Source organism: Chroicocephalus ridibundus, chromosome 13 (assembly GCF_963924245.1).
Source record: "Chroicocephalus ridibundus chromosome 13, bChrRid1.1, whole genome shotgun sequence".
Taxonomy (NCBI): domain Eukaryota; kingdom Metazoa; phylum Chordata; class Aves; order Charadriiformes; family Laridae; genus Chroicocephalus; species Chroicocephalus ridibundus.
In genome coordinates, this window is record NC_086296.1 from 5,981,573 (window position 1) to 6,004,436 (window position 22,864).

General features: G+C 38.7%; 1 protein-coding gene across 1 annotated transcript in view; it reads left to right on the top strand.

Moving 5' to 3' along the window:
- Nucleotides 1-22,864, top strand: part of DNAH10 (dynein axonemal heavy chain 10) — a 57,505-nt gene that overhangs the window by 18,184 nt on the left and 16,457 nt on the right. The window contains exons 22-56 of the mRNA XM_063351338.1: nt 16-118; nt 354-532; nt 1,206-1,417; nt 1,734-1,890; nt 2,333-2,566; nt 2,664-2,786; nt 3,592-3,825; nt 4,351-4,574; nt 5,072-5,341; nt 5,436-5,619; nt 5,912-6,046; nt 6,457-6,609; nt 7,152-7,340; nt 7,450-7,596; nt 8,491-8,682; nt 8,844-8,962; nt 9,131-9,289; nt 9,612-9,747; nt 9,877-9,999; nt 10,546-10,680; nt 10,972-11,188; nt 11,669-11,788; nt 12,713-12,858; nt 13,249-13,401; nt 13,942-14,202; nt 14,872-15,044; nt 15,649-15,742; nt 16,797-16,964; nt 17,271-17,459; nt 18,115-18,286; nt 19,223-19,426; nt 20,028-20,108; nt 20,511-20,708; nt 21,351-21,512; nt 22,084-22,258. Coding sequence (XP_063207408.1) covers nt 16-118; nt 354-532; nt 1,206-1,417; nt 1,734-1,890; nt 2,333-2,566; nt 2,664-2,786; nt 3,592-3,825; nt 4,351-4,574; nt 5,072-5,341; nt 5,436-5,619; nt 5,912-6,046; nt 6,457-6,609; nt 7,152-7,340; nt 7,450-7,596; nt 8,491-8,682; nt 8,844-8,962; nt 9,131-9,289; nt 9,612-9,747; nt 9,877-9,999; nt 10,546-10,680; nt 10,972-11,188; nt 11,669-11,788; nt 12,713-12,858; nt 13,249-13,401; nt 13,942-14,202; nt 14,872-15,044; nt 15,649-15,742; nt 16,797-16,964; nt 17,271-17,459; nt 18,115-18,286; nt 19,223-19,426; nt 20,028-20,108; nt 20,511-20,708; nt 21,351-21,512; nt 22,084-22,258 — 5,921 coding nt within the window. The remainder of the gene's footprint in view (nt 1-15; nt 119-353; nt 533-1,205; nt 1,418-1,733; nt 1,891-2,332; nt 2,567-2,663; nt 2,787-3,591; nt 3,826-4,350; nt 4,575-5,071; nt 5,342-5,435; nt 5,620-5,911; nt 6,047-6,456; nt 6,610-7,151; nt 7,341-7,449; nt 7,597-8,490; nt 8,683-8,843; nt 8,963-9,130; nt 9,290-9,611; nt 9,748-9,876; nt 10,000-10,545; nt 10,681-10,971; nt 11,189-11,668; nt 11,789-12,712; nt 12,859-13,248; nt 13,402-13,941; nt 14,203-14,871; nt 15,045-15,648; nt 15,743-16,796; nt 16,965-17,270; nt 17,460-18,114; nt 18,287-19,222; nt 19,427-20,027; nt 20,109-20,510; nt 20,709-21,350; nt 21,513-22,083; nt 22,259-22,864) is intronic.

Below are 22,864 nucleotides of genomic sequence, written 5' to 3' on the forward strand. Positions count from 1 at the left end.
CACTGTTCTCTTTAGATTACAGAGCAACAAATTGAAGACTACAGCAAAGAGGTGGAAGATTTCTTCCATACATTCATGACTGAGGGGCCTGGTGCTGTTGGGGAAGATCTTGAAAAAGGTAAATGGATTAATGCCTGTAAAGTGATGTCTTAAAAGTATTAGTGTTTGGACAATTCTTCAAATTTTATGTAAAAAAGAAAATTGTGCTTTCCTTATTAACATGCAAACTGATCAACCAGGAATGTGACATTTTTAGTACTATTAACTTCTACAGACTGTATGCAAATGCTGTCTTATTTATTCCTCATGATCCCTGGGATTGTTTATCTGGAAAAATTCCTCTCCTTTCCCAGGACTGGAACTCGTGGCCATTTTTGAAAAAGAAGTGGAAAAACTGGAAAAAATTCATCAGGAATTGGGCAGTGTTGAGAAACTTTTTGACATGCCAGTGACAGTGTACCCTGACTTAATGAAAGCACAGAATGATATGAAAGGTCTAAAGCAGATCTATGAAATTTATGAATTACAAAGAGTAAGTATTACACTGTGTATAAACAGACACACACGTATTCATGCACATACATACAGAAACGGTGAGGTGGAGAAGAAGAGGCTGCATTGTCTGTCCTCTGGTTACTATCAACTCTGTTCTAAGCCTTTGCATGAAATAAGCTCTGACCTATAATTGACTATCACCATGAAATGATTTTAATGATGTTAGTACAGGACTAACAATGTCTCCATAGCAGGCCAAACACATACTCCAATCAGATAGGAACAGACCTCCCCCCACCCCTAATAAATATTGTGTGGCATTTTACTGCACAAGTCTCCTGATCATTTCAGTGGAACTACTTTTGGATATAGTATGTGTACAGGTGACAATGGGTATCTCAGGCTTTAATTGATCTTAATAAGTTTTATTTTTCCAAAATTAAAATGCCCTGTAAAGTATGCTCTTAAGGGTGCTTTTCCCATTCTCTGTATTTCCTTTTGATTATTTCTTATACAACTAGTTGTGTTTGGCTATGAATCTGTCTTGGTCATGAACCTGTCTCTTTCTCTGTTTGTAAAATGTTAATACAATTACATCTGCATCCGGACTCTGATCTCTACATCCTACTGTAGTGGCAAGATTTTTATTTTTTTTTGGTCAGAACTAAAAGGAAACATGATTTTTTTCCTACTGATGACCTTGTTCCCAGGCAGCTAAAAAGGAATGGTCTCAGACACTCTGGAAAAACCTCAATGTCCAGTTTCTTCAGGAGGGAATCGAAGGATTTCTTAAAGCCCTTCGAAAGCTGCCCAAACAAGTCCGCAGTATGCCAGTAGCATTTCACTTGGAAACAAAAATGAAGGCATTTCGAGACTCCATTCCTTTGTTGCTTGATTTGAAAAACGAAGCTTTAAGAGAAAGGTTTGCTTCAATTTATTTAAATCCATTTTCTATATATGGGAAGATTTTGTTTGTTTTGTTAGAACTTTGAATTTCATTTTCTGGGGTCATGCCGTGTCCTGCAGCTTGAAACTTCACTTCCTGCTTAATGAACTTGTGTAATAGCATGCAAGGTGACTACAATGACTAGGATACTTTATGTATTCAAAATACTAGTTCTCGTTTAAATCGTAGAGAGCTAAACATGGTTTAATTATTATATATTAAATTACAGTTGTTTTCATTTTTACTGTATCATGGTGGTTGGTACAACTGTTGATGTGTCAATTTGAAACAGGCATTGGCAAGACCTTATGGAGAAAACAGGAAGAAGTTTTGACATGGCACCAGAAACATTCACTTTGGAGAATATGTTTGCTATGGAACTTCACAGACACTCAGACATTATCAGTGAAATAGTCGGAACTGCTGTTAAGGAACTTAGCATTGAGAAGGTAATGTAAAAAGTCTTAATAAAACTAAAAAGATGCCAGCTAAAAAGCTGACAACGGTTTATGTTTTATTTGAGATTTTTGTGTTGGCATGACAGCAAGTTCAGCCATCTTCAGGGATGTATAGTGTAACTGATGGCAACTAAGATCAATAGCTCTGTTAATAAGCTACCAGGTGGCACAGAATCCCAGCTATTTTAGCTTTGGCAACAGTATATTGGATTTTTGTTGTTACAATAAGCAAGTTTGGCCTAGGAAAAATGATCTGAAGGAGGATCTATTCTGTTTCTATCATGATATTTTGAAATAGACCCTTCTTTATAAACTGGTGTTAGACAATCTGTGCAAAAATTTTGCTGAATTAATTGATTTCGTTTTTATGCTAAGATTATAGTTCTCTAGTTTTTGAAGACTAAAATGTGCACCTTTTTATGCTCACATACAGGGTGTGAAGGAAATAGTGGAAACATGGGAACACCTGAAATTCACTGTACAAATGTACTTCAAAGGCACTGAGAAGCGAGGTTTTATTCTGGGATCTGTAGATGAAATTTTAGAGATTCTTGATGACAACAATGTCAATCTTCAGAGTGTTTTGAGCAGTCGATTTGTGGGTCCTTTCCTTTCAACTGTTCACCACTGGGAAAAAACTCTGTCATTGATTGATGAAGTAATTGAGGTAGGGAGAAAAGTGCTGGACTAAATAATTAATGTTTATTATTTATAATCGGAGTTTTCTATTTTTTTTTTCTTTGATGGTAACATTTGTGTCTTAGATCTGGATGGTGGTTCAGAGGAAATGGATGTACCTGGAGAGCATCTTTATTGGTGGAGATATCAGATCACAGCTTCCAGAGGAAGCCAAAATATTTGACAACGTAGACAGAATGTTTAAAAAGGCAAGTAACTGACTTGACTTGTGATCAGCATAATTATTTAGTGCATTTTACTTCCAGTTGCATAGTTAGCTGTAGTCTTCTATGTCATTTGTAACACTGAGAATGGTATGTTATAAGGAATTGAATATGAGATTGGGGAACCCAGGAACTCTGGTGTTTTACTTCACGTCTGTCATACACAGAAGATTTCTCCTGATTTAACTGAGCTGGGCAGAGGTGTGATCCTTGGCTGGTGGTACTGGGCAGGCTGAATCCCCTTTTCCTTTCATTGGATACATCTTTTTACCTTTACCATGATAGGAAGCTTAGTTGTGTTTCTATAGGTTAAGGACCTACATACATGCTAAAAAGGCTTTACGGGTATAATGCCACCGTTCCCATACTGAACACATTCCCAGTATGAATAATGAATATGGCTTACTTTTCTTTTTCCCATCCAATAAATTGAGATAGTATTGTGATTCGGACATGCCATGTTTGTCCTTCACTTGAAGTTCCACTGTATACAGGAGCCAAGTCAGGTATATGCTTATGCTTGCATAACTTAGGATACAGGCTTGTCTTGCTTACACTTGCTTTTACAGTAGTATCTCCACGCGCTCAGCTTTGAAAGCATACTATCTTCATGTTTGTCCTGGGTTCATATAGCACTGCAGCAATAGGAAACCATACTTAAAATTGTCTAATTCACTTCTGCAAGAACCTGTATTGCTGTGCTACCTATATGCTTTGTCACTAGTTAAATATAATTTAGTGTAGTCCATTGCTGTTCAGTATTTCTAAACTTTCTCTTCTCCCTATATAGATAATGGAGGAAACTGTAAAAGAACCAACAATAAAAAAATGCTGTGAAGCCCCAAATCGCCTGTCAGACCTCCATCATATAAATGATGTGCTGGAGAAATGTCAGAAAAGCTTGAATGATTATTTGGATTCCAAGAGAAATGCTTTCCCAAGATTTTTCTTTATATCTGATGAGGAGTTGCTTAGTATCCTTGGCAGCAGTAACCCACTTTGTGTCCAGGAACACATGATAAAGGTACAATGTCTGGTTTTCCACAGTGCCTTGTGCTTTCAGGTCCTTTAAAAAGTTTAACAGACTATACTGTACATGCTGTTAAGGGTGCACTAGTATTTATTGCGTACAAAGAGCACCCTGGCAGCATCTTGAAGAAGCTTCTGACTAACTAAATCAAATCTGATCGATAGTCTCTCCTGGCTCTCATACTAGCCAGCAGTAGTTACAGTAGAGTAACGTTGGTAGAGGAACATTCAAGATACACCGGAATGACTGATCATTAAAGAACCTTCCTGTGGCTCCTGATAGATCTTTATTTTCTAGAAAAAAACCCCAATCTAATTTGGGCCGGATCATCTGCTTATTTACTCTGCAATTGGGCTGCTGAGCTATCAGCATTTGTATTTGATTACTTACAGTCACATGCATTTCTCTTTACAGTCCATGGAAATCTTCTTTCAAGATTAAATGGAGGGCTAGATACACTTAAATCTTTGAAGCTTTGTTTCTAAAATGCCATTGAGTTTCTTTGTTGGTGCATTTCAGATGTATGATAACGTAGCCTCCCTGAGGTTTCAGGATGGTGATGGGGATAAGAAAATTGCAACAGCCATGATATCAGCTGAGGGGGAGGTGATGGAGTTCCGGCAGGCTGTAGCTGCAGAAGGCAGAGTGGAGAATTGGATGACAGCAGTGCTACAAGAAATGAGACGAACGAACAGACTCCTTACTAAGGAAGCTATTTTTCGATACTGTGAAGACAGAAGCAGGTGAAACGATGTGTCAGGGATAACACAAATACTGTATATGTTATTATGAGCCTGTAGTGATATAGAAAAATAAAGACTTAATTTTTTAATTTTTACACAATTTAGCCTGTATTTCTGTATGTGGAGGGATATGAATACATGCATATGCAGTATTTTAACTAACTAGAAAAAAATGTGTTATCTATTGTATGTAATTTCCTAAGTCTTGAGTTTTTATTTTTCCTGTTGTGTGCACAGCATGTTTTGCTCACTATGAATTCCACCTGGCAATCTTTACACATGGAATATCAGAGTATTTCCTAGGCTTTTGAAATACTACCGCATACCTTGATAGAATTCTGTACATCTGTGTAAACTTTGGCTCATGTGGTAGTTGTTGCAGAAATAGGAGGAATGTCTTTTTTTTTTCTGTTACTTTTTTTTTTCTTTTCCTATCCTGATCAGTTACTTAGAATAAACAATTACTCAGACTTCCTCACTATATATATTTCCCATAGAGTCGATTGGATGTTACTCTACCAAGGCATGATGGTGCTGGCTGCTAATCAGGTGTGGTGGACTTGGGAGGTAGAGGATGTCTTTCGGAAAGTGAAGAAGGGAGAGAAACAGGCCATGAAACTTTATGCTAAAAAAATGCATAGACAAATTGATGACCTGGTTACACGCATTACAATGCCTTTGAGCAAAAATGACAGGAAAAAATACAACACTGTTCTCATTATTGATGTTCACGCCAGAGACATTGTTGATACATTCGTAAGAGACAGGTAAACACTGCCCCCCAACCTATTGAAAAAATACCAAATGCATAAATTGTATTTCCATCCTTTTACCTCATGTGCGCCAGTCTCTCTTGTGTAGCATTCTGCAGGCTCAGGAGTTTGAATGGGAAAGCCAGCTGCGTTTTTACTGGGACCGAGAGCCAGACGAACTGAGTGTGAGGCAGTGCACAGGCACGTTTTCGTACGGTTATGAGTATATGGGTTTGAATGGACGTCTTGTGATCACTCCCCTTACAGATCGTATTTATCTTACACTCACACAGGTATATGTTCAAGGAGATTTTTACTAACAAACCCTTTTAAAATACACTTCTCGGCAATCACATAGTTGTTTTATCGCCACTTTCTGTTACCTCCTAGATATCAATGCGAACGCTATTATGTTTGAAAATAATTGTGATGTCCTTCTAACCTGATTGCATCAAAGATAATATAGAATGCATTCACAGATAAAATTTAAGGCTTTTTGTACCCAACAGTTCATTTGTGATTTTGCTACCAACCTAATATAAATGTAATCCAAGCTTTGCTTTGCTTTTTCATCTGTTTCCAAAGGCTTTATCAATGTTTTTGGGAGGAGCACCAGCAGGGCCAGCAGGTACAGGGAAAACGGAAACAACCAAGGATCTGGCCAAAGCACTGGGTTTGCTGTGCGTAGTGACAAACTGCGGAGAAGGCATGGATTTCAAAGTAAGAGTTGAAGATCTGTGTTCTCAGATAAAGTGCCAGTTACTACTCTTTTTCAGTGCCTAGGATGAGGACATATTCTGAACTTCTGAATATGTACCTCCCTTAGAGATACCATGCTGATTGATAATGAAATATAGTTAAAATGTCTGTTTTGAAGAAATTCTGGAAGGAATTTCAGGTGCTTTCAAGCAGTGGAGCAATGACTATATGATATGTGTTTAAGCTCCTCACGGGCAATCTGCACTCGGCAAATAATCATTGCAAGATGTTATGACAGATTGCTAGCTCCTGCATATGGAAAAATCCAGAGTTTTTACCCAGTCGTTGAGTTTTAGCGTACTCCAAAATTTGCTGATGCTGAATGTTTTATATATTCATTGCTGAGATATTTTTCTTGTTGTTCTTGTTAGGCAGTTGGTAAAATTTTCTCTGGTCTCGCCCAGTGTGGAGCGTGGGGATGCTTTGATGAATTCAATCGTATCGATGCTTCCGTGCTTTCAGTCATTTCTTCTCAGATTCAGACTATTCGAAATGCTTTAATGAATAAGTTGAAAACATTTCAGGTAAAAATTTAAAAAAGAGTAATTGTGAAGGCTGATGTTGTTTTTGAGGCCAAGATTCAGAGTTAGATCCCATCATTAGATACTTCTTCTGTAATTCATTTGTGCTGAACTTTTCAAACTCCTGAGTATCTACTCTCAGTTTCAGAGATGTTAAATCCTTCCTGATTTCCTAATCCTTTTCTAGGTTCGTCATTTGTGAAGTGGGATAAAAGTAAGCTAAATAGGATAATAGTAAGTACAGTAGTAATTAGGGACAGGAGTAACTTAACTTGATGTGGGTTGTGAGGCTTTATTTACTCACGTTCGTTGAAATTCAAAACCCTGAGACAGAAAATTTGATCGAGAAGTGTGAAATGTCTTGATGTTTATGTGCAAGGTACAAATGGTGGGATGAATGTATCTGGATGACTACCTAAAGCTAAGTGTTTTAACGTGTTGTCCTAAGTGGGTGCCCCAGTATCGCTGGTTTTCTCTCTGAGCAAAAAGTACTATTTGTTTAAATTCCAAATACACATTGTTGTAACATTGTCTTATGCCTTTAGTTTCAAGGACAGGAAATTACCCTTGACAGCCGAATGGGCATTTTTATTACAATGAATCCTGGTTACGCTGGCCGGACTGAGCTCCCTGAGTCTGTAAAAGCTTTGTTCAGGCCTGTGGTTGTTATTGTACCAGATCTTCAGCAAATCTGTGAAATCATGCTCTTTTCTGAAGGGTTCCTTATGGCAAAGGTAAGAGAATTTTATAGCTACCCATACCCATGTACGCACCCATGTATGCATGGCCAGTGTTTAGTTGCGACTTACATGTTCGTGATTCTCTAACTTAAATCTCAAACAGATGCTTGCCAAGAAGATGACGGTGCTATACAAGCTGGCAAAGGAACAACTTTCTAAACAACATCATTACGATTTTGGACTGCGAGCCCTTAAGTCGGTGTTGGTGATGGCTGGAGAACTGAAAAGAGGATCAGCAGACCTCAGTGAGGTAGATTTGCTACTTAGTTACCGTGGGTAGATCATCTTTCTCCTTAGGAAGAGGATGCGTTTACATGTCTGCTGTAGTTTGTCTCTGTTGGAAACAGGAGCACTGGTTTTATTTGTCTTATTATTTCATTTTGTTCTTATTGAATTTCATCATGCCCTGTGCCAGCAAGTTACCATCAGAACTCAAGTCAAAGTAGAGGAATCTATAGAAAATGAGGTATTTTACTTCTTGTTAAGTCCAGAATGCAAATAGCCAGATGAATGTCTCTGGATGAATAGCGAAAGCTAGTTTTTGAACAGCAAGTGCTCCAGTCATGCAGTTATTAATTGTGTAGCTCAAATAGTACAGTATACTTATAAATTAAATTTTTTTAGTACTGCATTGCTTTTTATGGCTTTCTTTTACACATATTTTTTATTTCTATATGTACGGTTGTGATACCCAGTTGCCTGGAAAATTCTTATTCAAATTTCTTCTTAAAAACTTGGAGACACTGAAGGAAACTCTCCTATAAAGTTATGTACAGATGCACATTGCAGGTTGGCAGGAAGTTGGGGTCTAAATGATGCTCTCAAGGGGACTACAGAACTTGGGTATATTCATAAAAGTGTTTGTTATTTTAATATCAAATCAGGGAAGCTGTGGTGTGGGCCACTCCAGCCATTTGGCATTTGTTTAATGTGGTAGAAAAAGGCAGTGTGTTATTTTTAGCTATTGGTCTGCTTAATCCTTATAAAATAACCTTTGTTTCCACTAGTAACTGATGCCAAGAAAACATTCTCAAAGCTGTACTGGAGTGATCAGGAAATAGTTTTTAGAGATATTTGAAGTTACTACATATAAGATAATTGGTTAGCTTTTTGGTAAAGATTGATTTTGCTATGTTTTTTCTAGGAAGTTGTATTGATGAGAGCTCTACGAGATATGAATCTTCCTAAATTTGTGTTTGAAGATGTACCTCTCTTCCTTGGCCTAATCTCTGACTTGTTTCCTGGCCTGGATTGCCCTCGAGTCCGCTATCCTAACTTTAACGATGCTGTAGAACAAGTGCTGGAAGAAGGGGGTTATGTTGTTTTACCAGACCAGGTATAAAAAATGTTATTTTTTTGTTGTAAACATTAGGCTGGATATGCATTGCTGCACTCTGGAGTGGCACGAGGAAAGCTTAATTGATATAGACCAGCTGCTGGTCTTGTCCATAGAATAATTATGGACAGCAGTCTATTGAATCAGTGTTTATTTTTCAGGTGGATAAAGTAGTTCAGATGTATGAGACAATGTTAACTCGTCACACTACAATGGTAGTTGGACCTACTGGAGGTGGCAAATCAGTTGTCATTAATGCTTTGTGCCAGGCCCAAAACAAGTGAGTATAGAATTTGATACATGGAAATCTGGTTGTAAAATGGCATAGACCGCATTATTCAGCGCTGTGTAGTCATGACAAGATCAATAGCTGATCATAGTGTTTGCCTGGGTTAATATGAGATGGTATTGTGTCATTTTAATATTGCTTTTCTTGCTGTATCTCTAGGCTGGGATTATTGACAAAACTTTACACACTGAACCCTAAAGCTATGAGTGTGATTGAGCTGTATGGGATCCTTGACCCTACCACACGAGACTGGACAGATGGAGTCCTGTCAAACATTTTTCGGGATATCAACAGGCCTACTGACAAGAAAGAGCGAAGGTAGACAGCTAGAAATCATTGTCATTATTTTTAGATACTGAGTTTTACATCAATATTTTATTTTTTTTTATTTTAAATATTTGATACTGCACTATTAAAAAAGGCAAAAAGCTGAATAAATAGAAAGTGTCTAGGGGTTTTTCTGTCTTCTGTGAGTTTCCAGCCTCAGTGAGATGGATGGAAACTATGCAGTTATCAAAAAGGAATGGGAGGCTTTAAAACACCTGGACTGACACTGACACCATTGATGGCACATCTGAATTCTGAAATATGTTAGTAAAATCAGAGATTAGTTGGTGCCCCTTGACTCCTGTATCCACAGGTACATTCTGTTTGATGGGGATGTGGATGCTCTCTGGGTTGAAAACATGAATTCTGTCATGGATGACAACAGGTTATTGACCCTGGCAAATGGGGAACGCATTAGACTTCAGTCACACTGTGCTTTGTTGTTTGAGGTAAGTAATGACTGTACTGTTTAATACGTGGGGAGGGTTAGATACAGGCGGGTCTACAAAGCCTGAAAGGCTGTTACTGTGGCTGTTCTTTGTTTAAGTGTATGATTATCTTGTATGATTATTTTATAGGTTGGTGACTTACAGTATGCATCTCCTGCCACAGTATCCCGCTGTGGAATGGTCTTTGTAGATCCTAAAAATCTAAAATATAAGCCCTACTGGCAGAAGTGGATCCAAGGAAGAGGAAGTGAGGTGGGAATTTCCGCACTTGTTCAGAGACCATCTGTATTAAATACTGAACTGTAGACAGCTGGAAAAACCCAACTTCTTAAAGGCAGCCTGATTTTCTGACAACAGATCTCATCACTAGGCCTGCAGCAGAGGGCTAAAGAGATTTTCTAGCTTTTCTAACTTCTGGTTATTTCTGAGAAGTGAAGAACCAAGAAATCAGTTTACCTGACCTTCAAAGAGTTAACAGTGAGATTGCTTAGGTCCTTGTTTCTTACATTTACATTCAAAACTCAATTCCACAGGGAGTTGCAGTAAGACAACTTAGTTGCTAGCACCAGATGAATGCAGATCCTCACCTGCTGGAAACCCAGCAGGTTTGCAGTACAATATTGTTTTTCTGTACAATAGTGTCACATTTATTCATGTGACTGTACACTGTCTTTGGTAGAATTGATTCCTGCAAGAACAATCATACTTGGTCAGCCAGGTATTGGTGGGAAGCTCTGCTGTCAAAAATCAGCTTTCCAGGTTTCTGTGTGCTGAATTATTGTCCTTTTCGTTCCTCAGCAAGAAAGAATTGAATTGAATCGTCTCTTTGAAAAATATGTGCCCTACCTTATTGATATGATTGTAGAGGGAATTGTGGATGGCAGACATGGAGAAAGGCTGAAGACCATTGTTCCTCAAACAGATTTAAATATGGTAAGGAATAGAGAGTAAAGGTTAAAAAAGTTTATCTAAAAAGAAATGGAATGATGGAGAGAGTAAAAACCTCCCAAAGAAAGCACAGGAGTAGAGTCCATGCTGGAACGTCAGTTTGCTAGTGATGAGTACCAAGAGATAAACGAAACAGTCCGTTCCTAACAATGCTCTTCTACTGTCATTAATACTCATATCAGTAAATACACCTGTAAGGACAAAAGATCAGCAAACACTCAAACAGCTGAAAACATGTTAGGCTTACTTACAGAGTTTTGTCTTGTTTTACAACAGGTGGTGCAGTTGAGTGTGATGCTGGAAGCTCTACTTGTGGTACAGCCTGATGATCCTGATATTCTGGAGTGTTTTTTCTTGGAAGCTTTGTATTCCTCCTTAGGTGCTGCTCTTCTTGATGCTGGGAGAATTACATTTGATGAAAATGTTAAACGTATTTCCTGCATGTCTACTGTTCATGATGATAACATCCTGGCTAAGCCAGGGGAGCTGCCAGGTAGGATCTTGTCATAATTTAGTCTGAATCCCATCGATTATATTAGGAAAGTGTTAGTTTCCATGAAGGCAGAACATCGTTCTTCCTTCCAGCTAGCCATACTGGCTGCAAAATATGCTCTCTGAAGGACTATCACTGAAAACCATGTAGAGATACTGATGCTAGATGACTCTCAGCTAGTGATCTGTCCTCACAGAACAGTACTTTTCTATGCTGAGCTGAAGAGGTAAACAGTGAAAGGAAAAATAAAATGTGAAAGGAAAACCAGTGGAAGGTACTTAAAAAGTGGTAGTATGATCCAAGTGCTGGACGAGGAGAATTTTGGTTGATGCCTTACTGGGTTAAATGAACAAGTAAACAGAATGCAGTTTTGCCCAACTTGGTCCAGAATCTTATTCTTCACTTTCACCTCAAACAGATTATTTTCTTATGAAATATTTCAGTGTCCTAGAAAACCTCCAGTTGCTTAATGGTTTGCAGGTCAGCTGCCAACTTTGTACGACTTCCATTTTGATGGATTTCAAAAAAAGTGGGTGCCTTGGATGAAACTTGTTCCTGAATATATTCATAAGCCTCAAGTGAAATTTCTTGACATTCTAGGTGAGTGTAAGATAAAAATACAGTAATGGTATGCCTTTAATTTATAATGTGTCACTACTGAGTGCATGGCTCAACATGAGGCATCCTCTTTCTGTACTGAAGGTCATCTACTCACATTCAGTTTCTTGTGATGGCACAAATCAGTTGCTTCAATGTTCTTGTCAAAGTAGCTTAGCAGAAATAGAGTTGATATTTACAGCACTGTGTAATAAATGAGGAAAGGATGAAAAGGTTGTTTCAGTTAATAAGGCTTATTAGGAGCTAACAATGCCTTTTACAAGCCAGAATAGCAGAAGATTCAGTGTCTGCTCTACCAGAAACTCTAGGAAAAATGTCAGCTTTGTGGTTCAGGTACTCGATAGGTAAAAATTGCATTCTTAAGGCTGTTACTGGTTGTTACTTCAAGCACTGTTTAATGGTGACAGCTGCTTTTCACAGGTAAGGACAAATTAATGCAGGTTACTTTATAGTAAGACTTAAGCAAGCACAGGTTAACTTCACTGACACAAGGGATAATTATATGATCTCTAAAGTTGCTCCTAATGGCAGACTATTCACATAGAACGAAATTCATCACTGTAGAGTTCTGGGAAAATGCTTATGATCCAAATAAATCCTGATTATATCCTTGAAATAGGGATTAAATGGAGCTTAACCAGTCCATGACCCTTCTATATGGAAGATAATGTCTTTTTTAAAATACCTATAGGAGAAAAGATCCCAGGGATAAAAGCTGAAAAGTGATAGTTGAGCAATTAAAATTTTCTTTCAACATTGTTAGTGAGTTGATACTTCAGATTATGTCTTTGTGCAACTGCATGTTAATACCTTGAGAGTCTCATCCAGCACTGTTCTATAAATATAAATCCCTCTGCTGTACTGCATTTTATTTTAACCTACTATCATATTAATGATCTTTTTCAGTGCCTACAGTGGATACAACACGCACTACTTGGTTACTAGAACAGATGGTAAAAATAAAACGCCCGGTTGTTCTTGTAGGTGAATCGGGTACATCTAAAACAGCAACTACACAAAACTTCCTAAATAATCTGAACAAAGACCTTAATGTATGTATGAGGCATTGTTTTTAAAGCTGCATTTTTGTCCCTTGTCCTTGTGTTAAATTTGCATTGTGAGGCCTGAGTCTGTGGGTAGCAATATTGACTTTGGTAACATGAACTGCAAGTTCAGGCCCAAAGTGTGTGAATGATTTGAGAATCCTTCAGGATCAAAGATGTTTTGTTCTGTTCTGCCATGTGTAAATTCAATTTTATAAAGTAAATATATGTTATTGAAGTGCTAAGAATGGGATTACTTTTCTTTGTCATCTGTAATTCAAGTGAATAAATGGACCAGAAAAGTGTTTCCTGTATGTCTGACAGTCTAATATAAAGAATATTTTTGAATGCTCTAGTTAAAAAAAGAACAGGTAAAAATCCATTCTTATCCCTTTGCAGCTGCTGCTAGTAATTAACTTCTCTTCTCGTACAACATCAATGGACATTCAGAGAAACCTAGAGACAAATGTAGAGAAGCGAACTAAAGATACTTACGGCCCTCCTATGGGAAAACGTCTCATTGTTTTCATGGATGATATCAATATGCCAAGGGTAAGCTGCCAATAGTTTGCAAGGTAGTATAGAAACATTTGGGGTGGCACAAATGTGGTCTCTTCATATACAGATCCAGTGAATCACAAGTCGAGGAGATTCATGGTAAATCCATAACTGGATTTCTGTTTAGAATCTTTAGAAGAGTTGGACTTGTGTGCAGTAGGGAGTGTTTCTGTCTGTTACAATATTTGTCCTATATATAAGTGAGATCCTGTTGGATCATTTCTTTATGCCATTTAAATCATGTCTCTCTGGCCTGATACTGGCTGCCGGTTGTGTACTATAGGAACCATCGCTTTCTCTTTACAAATAGGGCAAAAGAGTATGTGCGCATTTCGTTTATCTCAGGGAAGAGGCACTTTTCTCACAGGACACATTGGAGTGAATGTTCACAATCAATGCTAAAGCTTTACAAAGTGTCTCTTAGTCCTTATAATGTTCTCCTCAGTATGGAGCACAGTATTTCCACATTTATAGCAGTAAGTGGCATGCTGATGTACTGCGCTCTAAAGATCTTGGCTCTCTTGTATTACAAAGGTTGATGAGTATGGCACACAGCAACCCATTGCCTTGTTGAAGCTGCTGCTGGAAAAAGGTTTCTTGTACGACCGTGGTAAGGAGATGAACTGTAAACTTCTTCGAGACCTGGATTTCATTGCTGCCATGGGGAAAGCTGGAGGAGGTCGGAATGAAGTTGACCCTCGATTCATCTCACTCTTCAGTGTTTTTAACATACCTTTTCCTTCTGAGCAATCACTGAATTTGATCTATGCCTCCATCCTGAAAGGCCACACCGCGGTAATTTAACTGTTTTTAAAGGATTGCTCAACACGTTTATTATTTTTAAATAGACATTCATTTCTGTTATCACAAGACCTGAAATCTTCTGTTACCATTTTTTTTTTCTTGTTTAGAACCTCATGCAAACCTTTCACTTCCTCTTCTCTTTCTCAGAAGATAAGTTTACATTGTTTTGATAAATTCTTGAGTAATATGTAAACTTTCAAGTCAGCAGATCATTTATAAAACCGGTGCTTTTCATAGGTTGAAACCTGTGAACCATTTGGTTACAGTTCTTATAACCAAATACGCAAAGGTCAGGAAAGTCCTGAATGACAGTGAAAAATTTAATGAAGTAGACTGCATTACTATCAAGTAAACTGAAAAATTATGTAAAAAAAAAGAGCAACTTATTTTTTCTGCTATGGAAGTGCTGTAGAAATCCCAGTCATGGAGTTTGATATCTTCAGCACTGTGCAGGCTTGGGAGTGAAGATGGGCCCTGCCCAAAACATTTAACTACAGAATGTTCGTACTACACAGGAATATGAATTTCTGAAAATGTTTGCCCTCAATTATTTGAAATATACCAAGCAGGGTTAACAGCTGGAAAGCGGAATATGTTTAATAGCATTGAGTTCCCTCTGGGCAGTCTCATGAAAACACCTCTTCTTTCTCATGTTTTCAGATGTTTAATGAGTCTGTATCAGCCATCTCTGACAAGATTACAGTGTGTACTTTGGAGCTTTATAAAATGATTATTCGTGACCTACCCCCTACTCCTTCCAAATTCCATTACATTTTTAACCTGCGGGATCTTTCCAGGGTCTATAATGGACTTATTCTTACAACTCCAGAGAGGTAAGAATTGAAAAATTGCCTTCAGATCCTACAGCTATTTATACTGCATGAATCTGTGTGAAGATGAGGTAATTCTCCCAGGTATCCAGTGACAGGATGTGTAGGAATGGTTCAGAGCTGTGCCAGAAGAGGTTTAGAATGGACATTGGGAAGCATTTCTTAACTGAGAGTGTGATCAAAGCCTGGAATAGGCTTCCTGTAGACGTGGTCGATGCACCAAACCTGTCAGTGTTTGAGGCATTTGGAGAACGCCCTTAATAACATGCATTAACTTGGTCAGCCCTGAATTGGTCAGGCAGTTGGACTAGATGATTGTTCTAAGTCCCTTCCAACTGAAATATCCTATCCTATCCTATCCTATCTTATCCTATCCTATCCTATCCTATCCTAGTCTTGATAACAAACGCTGATGCGTTAGTCTTTCATAAATAAAATATCCAGAGGTAAAAATGCAAGCAAATTATTTATTTGTCCTTATAAAAAGAACAAAACCAAAAAGAGTTAAAAAAAGTCAGTCCAGACTTTGGTCAGTGTTATTAACCATATGGCCTTAGGAATCATGTCAGCTCATTTGATGCAGTGTGATATTCCAATGTTAATGTAGGTTTCCAACAGTGACCCAGATGGTGAGAGTTTGGAGGAATGAGTGCCTGAGGGTTTTCCATGACAGGCTGATTAATGAAGCAGACAAAGCATTGGTGAGTAATTTCTTTCAATTTTTAGTAGTCACTGACTATTACTATGGCAACTAATTTGCAACAGCAACATTACCAACTGTTGCACTCAGGTCTTGCAGTCAGACTGCGGACTTGTCTAACCACTATGTTGCTCCATTAATTTAAAACGTGGCCCATGCAGTTTTCTTTTCTAAAATAATGTGAGTATGGTAGACTAAGTGAGCAGATCTGCTGAAGGAATGGAAAGTGTCACTTGGTTTGCCTGTCCAGGAAAATTGCTTAGCAGTGGCACAGGTGACAAACTGTGAGGGCAGTGCAGGGGAAAACTCAGGAAATTACTTCATTTTCAAGTCAGTATTTTCCTTTAGGAGGGATTGTGACTATACAATCAAGTAGGAAAAAGAAGGATAAGAGCCGAGTCCTTAAACAATGCATTCAGTTTTTGGCTGTTTTGCAGACTGGAAAATGCTCCGAATTGTATCTTAAAACACAAGAGAGAATGACACCAGTTTTATACCTTGAAAATTAGGGGAGGATTTGGATAAAATTTACTTACATATAAGGTTAGATGAAAAGAGGTAGATTAAGGTGGCTTCAGATTTTTGTGCTTAAAACTTTCTCCTCTAACGTAGAAAGATGCAACCCCAGCTCAATTTTAACAACTCAGAATAATTATATTGCAACTTTTCTGTATTTGTGCATTCATTCGTCTTTACAATATTGTGAGAAGTCTTGGTGGCGAGACATCCATGAATGATGTGAAGGAAGGTTTATTAATATAATATTTACACCAATATATGACAAGGTATTTTTTTTTTAACAGGCTTATCCTTTCTTGTCTTAAACTTCTGCAGTTCATTGGCTTGAATGGTTCTTGAACTCCCTGTTAGATCATTTTAAATCATACATAGCACACAATGGGAGGCTGTGGTCTTTGTATCTTCTAGTGACATAAGTATTCCATTGAAATCAGTCAGTATTTGAGCAAGAATCTGCATTATCACCCTTCTGAGAGTTACTGGATTCAGAATCATCTGCTTTGTTGTGTTTCCTGACTCATTTCATATACTTGAAGGTACAAGGTCATGTAAAAAACCTGATTGAAGAGAATTTCAGAGATGACTTGGAGTATGCAATGAGGGATCCTATTCTTTTTGGAGATTTTAGAATGGCACTGAGTGAAGGAGAACCTCGTATTTATGAAGATATCCAAGACTATGACACAGCAAAAGCTCTCTTTCAGGTAGTGTGCATCACCTTGGAACCGTGCCTGATTCTGTCTCTGTGCCTGAGGAATGGGCAGAAGCCTGCCTCAAACTGTAGGAAATCTGTTCTGGTTTTGTGTGCACATAGAATTTTATGTGCATTGTTACCCATTTGGGGTCTGCAGTAATGAAAATTGAGGGTCAGCTACAGAGTCAGCAGTGTTTTCCCGTAGCTTAGTTTCCCTGAGGAAGGGGAAAGGAATAATGCTGCTAAATGGGTTGTCATTTTATTAATGTTATTAATTGTTCCTTGGTCTCCTAGTAACATTCACCTTTATATGCAGGAGATCTTGGAGGAATATAATGAAGTTAATGTTAAAATGAATCTGGTTCTTTTCGATGATGCTTTGGAGCACTTAATCCATGTACATCGCATCATACGGATGGATCACGGGCATGCCCTGCTCATAGGAGTGGGAGGCTCAGGAAAACAGTCTCTAACAAGACTGGCTGCCTATACAGCTGGATGTGAGGTTAGTGACCCTGCATCTTTGCAGTGAAAGAAGACAAGGAAAGCAACTTTGTGATCAGGATTAAATTAATGGGGCAGGGGAAGTCAGTCAGTCAAGGTAAGATCAGGCTGGCATCTCCTCCCTGTGGAGAGAAAAACAGGGTGAGGTGATCGCTTGGAGGTCTAAGATCACCAGATGGGTGATCTGGGCAGGAAGATGTCAGTCCCTAAATCTGGGTTTTAGCACTGGGGACAGAAAACAAGGATGGATTTGGGAGTGAACAACTAATAGTCCCTGACTACTGCTTTTGTTACTTATGTGTATTACAGCAGCACTCTGTTGCTGCTTGAGGAACCTCATTGTGATGGATACTGCAATATTTCAGATAGGAAATGTTCCTCTCTCACATGTACTTCCAGTTTCTTAAAGAGGCTGTTGGCTTGGACAGGAAGAACAAAAAAGGAGGATGAACATAAAGCAATTTTGAAAATGCAGTCCTGCAGGGTTGTACGAATATAATTTTAAAAAAGAATGTAACGCATAATTTTTTAATACTTACACATTTACTGATGATAGGTGCCAAACCAAAACCATTGATCCAGTCTAATTGAAATTTAGAGTTACCATCATGTCTTGGGTCCATCTGCGTCTTCTCAGTATATGTTTGCATCCTTAGGTATTTGAGATCGTCTTGAGTCGAGGATATGGAGAAAATAATTTCCGAGAAGATTTAAAAAATTTGTACCAGAAGCTGGGTATTGAGAACAAGTCAATGGTCTTCTTGTTTACAGATGCCCATGTAGCAGAAGAGAGTTTCCTGGAACTCATCAACAACATGTTAACTTCAGGTGACACAGGCAGCCTCAGTTACTCCCAATCAGTATCTACTTGTCACTCATAATCTCAAACATACCCTTGATCCAGCTATTACTGTTTCACACTGTGCTCTCTGCTGCTTTAGTTAGTTACACCTTTCAGTACTACCTGAAACGATCTTGGCCTTAATAATGGCATTTTGGCATCTTCTTAGAGTCATTTATATGTGTCTAGGAAGGCTGATCATGATGTTGCAGGAGTCTCAGATTTCTTCCAAGACTGATGTATAACTTCAACTGCGTTTAGCCACAAACGCACCTCCTGTCCCATTGACTTTTTAATAGCGTTCACCTGAACTGCAGCAACTGCTTATATATATATATGTCCTAAACTGCAGTTTAGTATCTTTTAGTGTATGCAGCAGCTGAAAATGAGCAGCAGCTGGCACTGTGTGACCACTCTCTCTATAGAAGTTTCAACACAGTCTGATTTAAAAACAGATGTGTTAAATTTTATCCCTTTCCTTGGTCTAGTTCTCCCTGTTCCTGTTCTGCTTATGTCTGTCATTAGGTAACTTATGCAATACTAGCCGTGTGATTGAGAGAATGAAAATATGAACTGATGGTTTGCAGAGACTAATGAAGATTTTTCTTTGCAGAGTTAAAAGCACTTTATGTTCTTATGACATTTTGTATATGATATTGAAGCCCAAACAAAAATGAATTAATCATTCCTCCAAATCCCCTTGCATCATCCTAAGTACTGGCTATTTTCCATGGGGGTTTGATAGTAAACAAGGAGGAGAAGCATAAGAGAGATTAATAGGTTCATTCAAAACTATGCAGAATCATTTTTGCAGAACTAAGTTTAAAATTTGTGACTGTGGTTTCTCATCTGCCCTATCCCCCGCCATATGGCTTTCTCTTACTGGTTGTTCTCACTAGTATTCTTCTGTCCTTGTGTTACAGGAATGGTGCCAGCCCTTTTTGCAGATGATGAAAAAGACACCATACTAAGCCAGATTGGAGATGAAGCTACTAAAGCTGGCATGAATCCAGCTAAAGAGAGTATCTGGCAATATTTTGTAAACAAATGTGCAAACAACCTTCACATTGTCTTGGGAATGTCCCCAGTTGGGGATGATCTGAGAAAGTGGTGCAGAAATTTCCCAGGTATCAATTGTATACACTGCTTAGTCCCTTCCTTGTGAAATACTGGCTTGCAGGAGAAAGAAAATCTCCAATGGACGCTCAGAGATGTCTGGCAGCTAAAGCAAAGCTGCACAGGTTTCATGATTAAGGATTTGCAGTGCATGATTTTTTTTCCAGTTAATTACCACATATCGGTGGGTATTATTGATTAGCATTTACCAGATTAGTCCATTTTCCAGCTGAACAGCTAGAAATCAATTAGTCATCCTCATTGAACTGGAAATATACAGCCTATGTCTGCAGCCTCCCTTCTGTAGTTTACAGAAGAATGCGTGGTATTAAATCAAGCATTCAAATACCTTGTTGCAGCACGTGACTGCATTGTGTAGAATGGTACAGCCTAAAGAATAGTACAATGGGGTTACAGGACACAGGTGCAAAGTTGATTGTTTACTATCATAATGGAAGTGTTGACTTTGTGGTAAAAATTGTTGCTAAACAGGAGTCAAGACAGATCCTGCAGATTCTTGATCGAAATAAAGTTAAGCAGGGGACTGCCTGGCAGATGAGTGTCTAGTTTTACAAAGGAATTTTTCAGATAACGCTATCCTTTTATTTTAAGGTCTTGTCAACAACACTGGTATTGACTGGTTTTTGCCCTGGCCCCCCCAGGCCTTGTACGCAGTTGCACAATCCTTTGTTGGTAAGTACTATGTCAGTATTTTAACCCATTAACCCTTGTGATAGCCTAAGAAATATATTCTTTACTTTGCAGTCATTGTAGATTTCATAATTTGATTTCCCATTTTGCTTGCGTTTAAACGGGTGATGCAAAATTCCAGGCAAAAAATGGTTTTGGATGGAAATTTCTTACTCAAATAGATTAAAAAAATTGCTAAAATTCAAGTTCCCGACTCTGCGGACAATGTGGCCTGCCTACCAGAAGGTCCAGGTTCTCTTCTCATTCTACCCTGATCTTGCTTTTTGCCCCAGAAAAGACTATTTTTATGCCTGACTTAGATGTACATAAGAGAGATGGTAATTGGCAGACTCTTAAAAAGACCCAAAACCTTTGAAATTTTTTATTTCTTCTGCCTAATTTTAGGAAATAGCACACGCATCCCGTCAGAGAGCTCCAAGTCAGTGATTGAGCATATGGTCATGGTGCATGAGTCTGTAGGGGACTTCAGCAAGAGGTTTCTGCAGAAACTGAGACGTAGCAACCATGTCACGCCAAAGAATTACCTTGATTTTATCCATACTTATTCAAAATTGCTGGAGGAGAAAAACAAGTTCATTTTAGGTAAGGCTGTGTAGATGTTTTTGTCTTTTTAATAAGTTATTTAAATATTTAATTTTTTTAAAATTGTGGTGAGAATCCTGCATATTGCCCACATATACAAAACTTATGTTATCAGTACTATCTCAAATGCTGTGCTGGCATCTGATTTTGACATTGGACCAATATCCTGGCCACATACTGGAAGGTTCAGACTCTGTCTGTCAAATGGTGGCCTCTCCTTTGTGCTTTTTTTGGTTCCTTTTCTGACCCAAGTCAGAATCTCCAAACCAGGCACTTCCCTACTTGGGGAAGAGTCTGATTAAATCTAATACCAGCTCAGCCTTGCTCAGGGTTTGACATTCTTCTTTAAGCAGTAAGTGGGCAGTGAAATATGCGAAGAGGATAAAACATGAACGGTGCAATACAGAAAGCAAGTTGTGGCACAGGATTATTATGTGGCAGCTCAAGTGACATTAACACCATCTTGAGTGGGAGGCTTAGGAAAGGAAAAATTTCTCAAGAGTCATTTTTCTTTGCTAAGTGAGGTTGCCTTGCCACAAAATGCATCTATAAGTGTATTTACCTTCTGTGAGATTGTCTATTGCTGTGTGATAGGACACAATCAATGAATCTCTAACGTTTCTCCCTTTATTTTCTACCTAGCACAATGTAAACGGCTGGATGGCGGCTTAGTTAAACTGAAGGAAGCTAGTATACAGCTGGTTGAGCTGAACAAGAAACTTGCTGAGCAAAAGATTGTGTTAGCAGAAAAAGCAGCTGCTTGTGAAGCTTTATTACAAGAGATTTCAGCAAACACAGAAGTAGGTAGGTAGTTTACAGGCTAAGCAAGCCTCACCTAGTCTGTGTTGTGTTGGGTTGACCCAACACAACTGTCTAAGAGCTCCATCTGCTTCTAGAGGTAACCCTCTTGTTCTATCTGTGCTGATCTAGTGTCATGCTAGAAGAGTAGGTCCCCTATCTTGCTCAGATTGCCATCTTTGCAATATATTTGGCCTACAGTACTTTACACAACTCAATGCTATATTCTCCTGCCCTTGTCTTCCCTTTCCAAGGTGTAGGACGTAACATGGGAAAGAGGCATTAGCAAGAAAGGGACTTTCTGATTCAGAAAATTACTATTAGATGAAAAACAGAGGGAAGCATGGGAGCAAAAGAGATTATGTGCGCTCTTGTGTGGAACACTAACAGTGTTCCTAGCCTGGTGATAGAACTGTAAACATTGGCAAGCTAGCAACAAAAAGGTACTGAGTTGGTGGCAATTTCTAATTTTCAGCCAAGAGCAAATCTATATTAGTGTATGTTCTATCTATATTAGTATATGTTCTGTATACAAATTTGAGTAATCCATTTATGGTCCTGCCTTTATAATTCCTAGCTGAGGAGAAGAAAAAACTGGCTGAAGAAAAAGCTGTGGAGATAGAGGAACAGAATAAGATTATTGCTACGGAGAAGGCAGCTGCTGAGGCAGCTTTGGCTGAAGTCATGCCTATTTTAGAAGCTGCCAAACTGGAGCTTCAGAAGCTTGACAAGTCTGATGTTACTGAAATCAGGTGACTCATTTGGATGTGCAGTAGCGTAAACTCTTGGAAATTCACTGAGACGCCCTTGTTTGCAGGGTCTGAACCTTAGCCTCACCTTTCTCACCTGCATGGTGTGTGGGTAAAGGTCAGGGCATCAGTTGTCTGGGTGCAGAGGTCACAACAGAATCCCCTGATTCTTAACCCAGGACTTTCCCTCAAGCCTGTTCTTACACTCCTTTGTTTGATGTCTTCCCCATAATTCTCTACCCTGTGACTAGGAACTGCTATGTTTTTTTGCCTGAGCAGTGGCTGTCCAAACCCCTTCGTTCCTCCTCTGTTTTTATTCTGTGTGAATACCAGTAGCACATACGCATTATTTTTCAGGGATGCTTTGATAGCATGAAAATGTATTTCTCTGCTGCATTAACTTTTTCCTGTGTTTTTACAGTACATCTTGTGTTTGGGAATAAATATGAAAGCACATCCAGTCCTTGGCTCTCCCCAGAATAGCAACGGCTCTTCCTACCCTGCCACACTTTTTTAGCTTCCTTTCTCTTACAGGTCTCTGGATTCTTCCTGTACTGCTTCTCCCAAGGGACAGCTGCTTCACTGCCCTAGGGAAGAATATCATGGCTC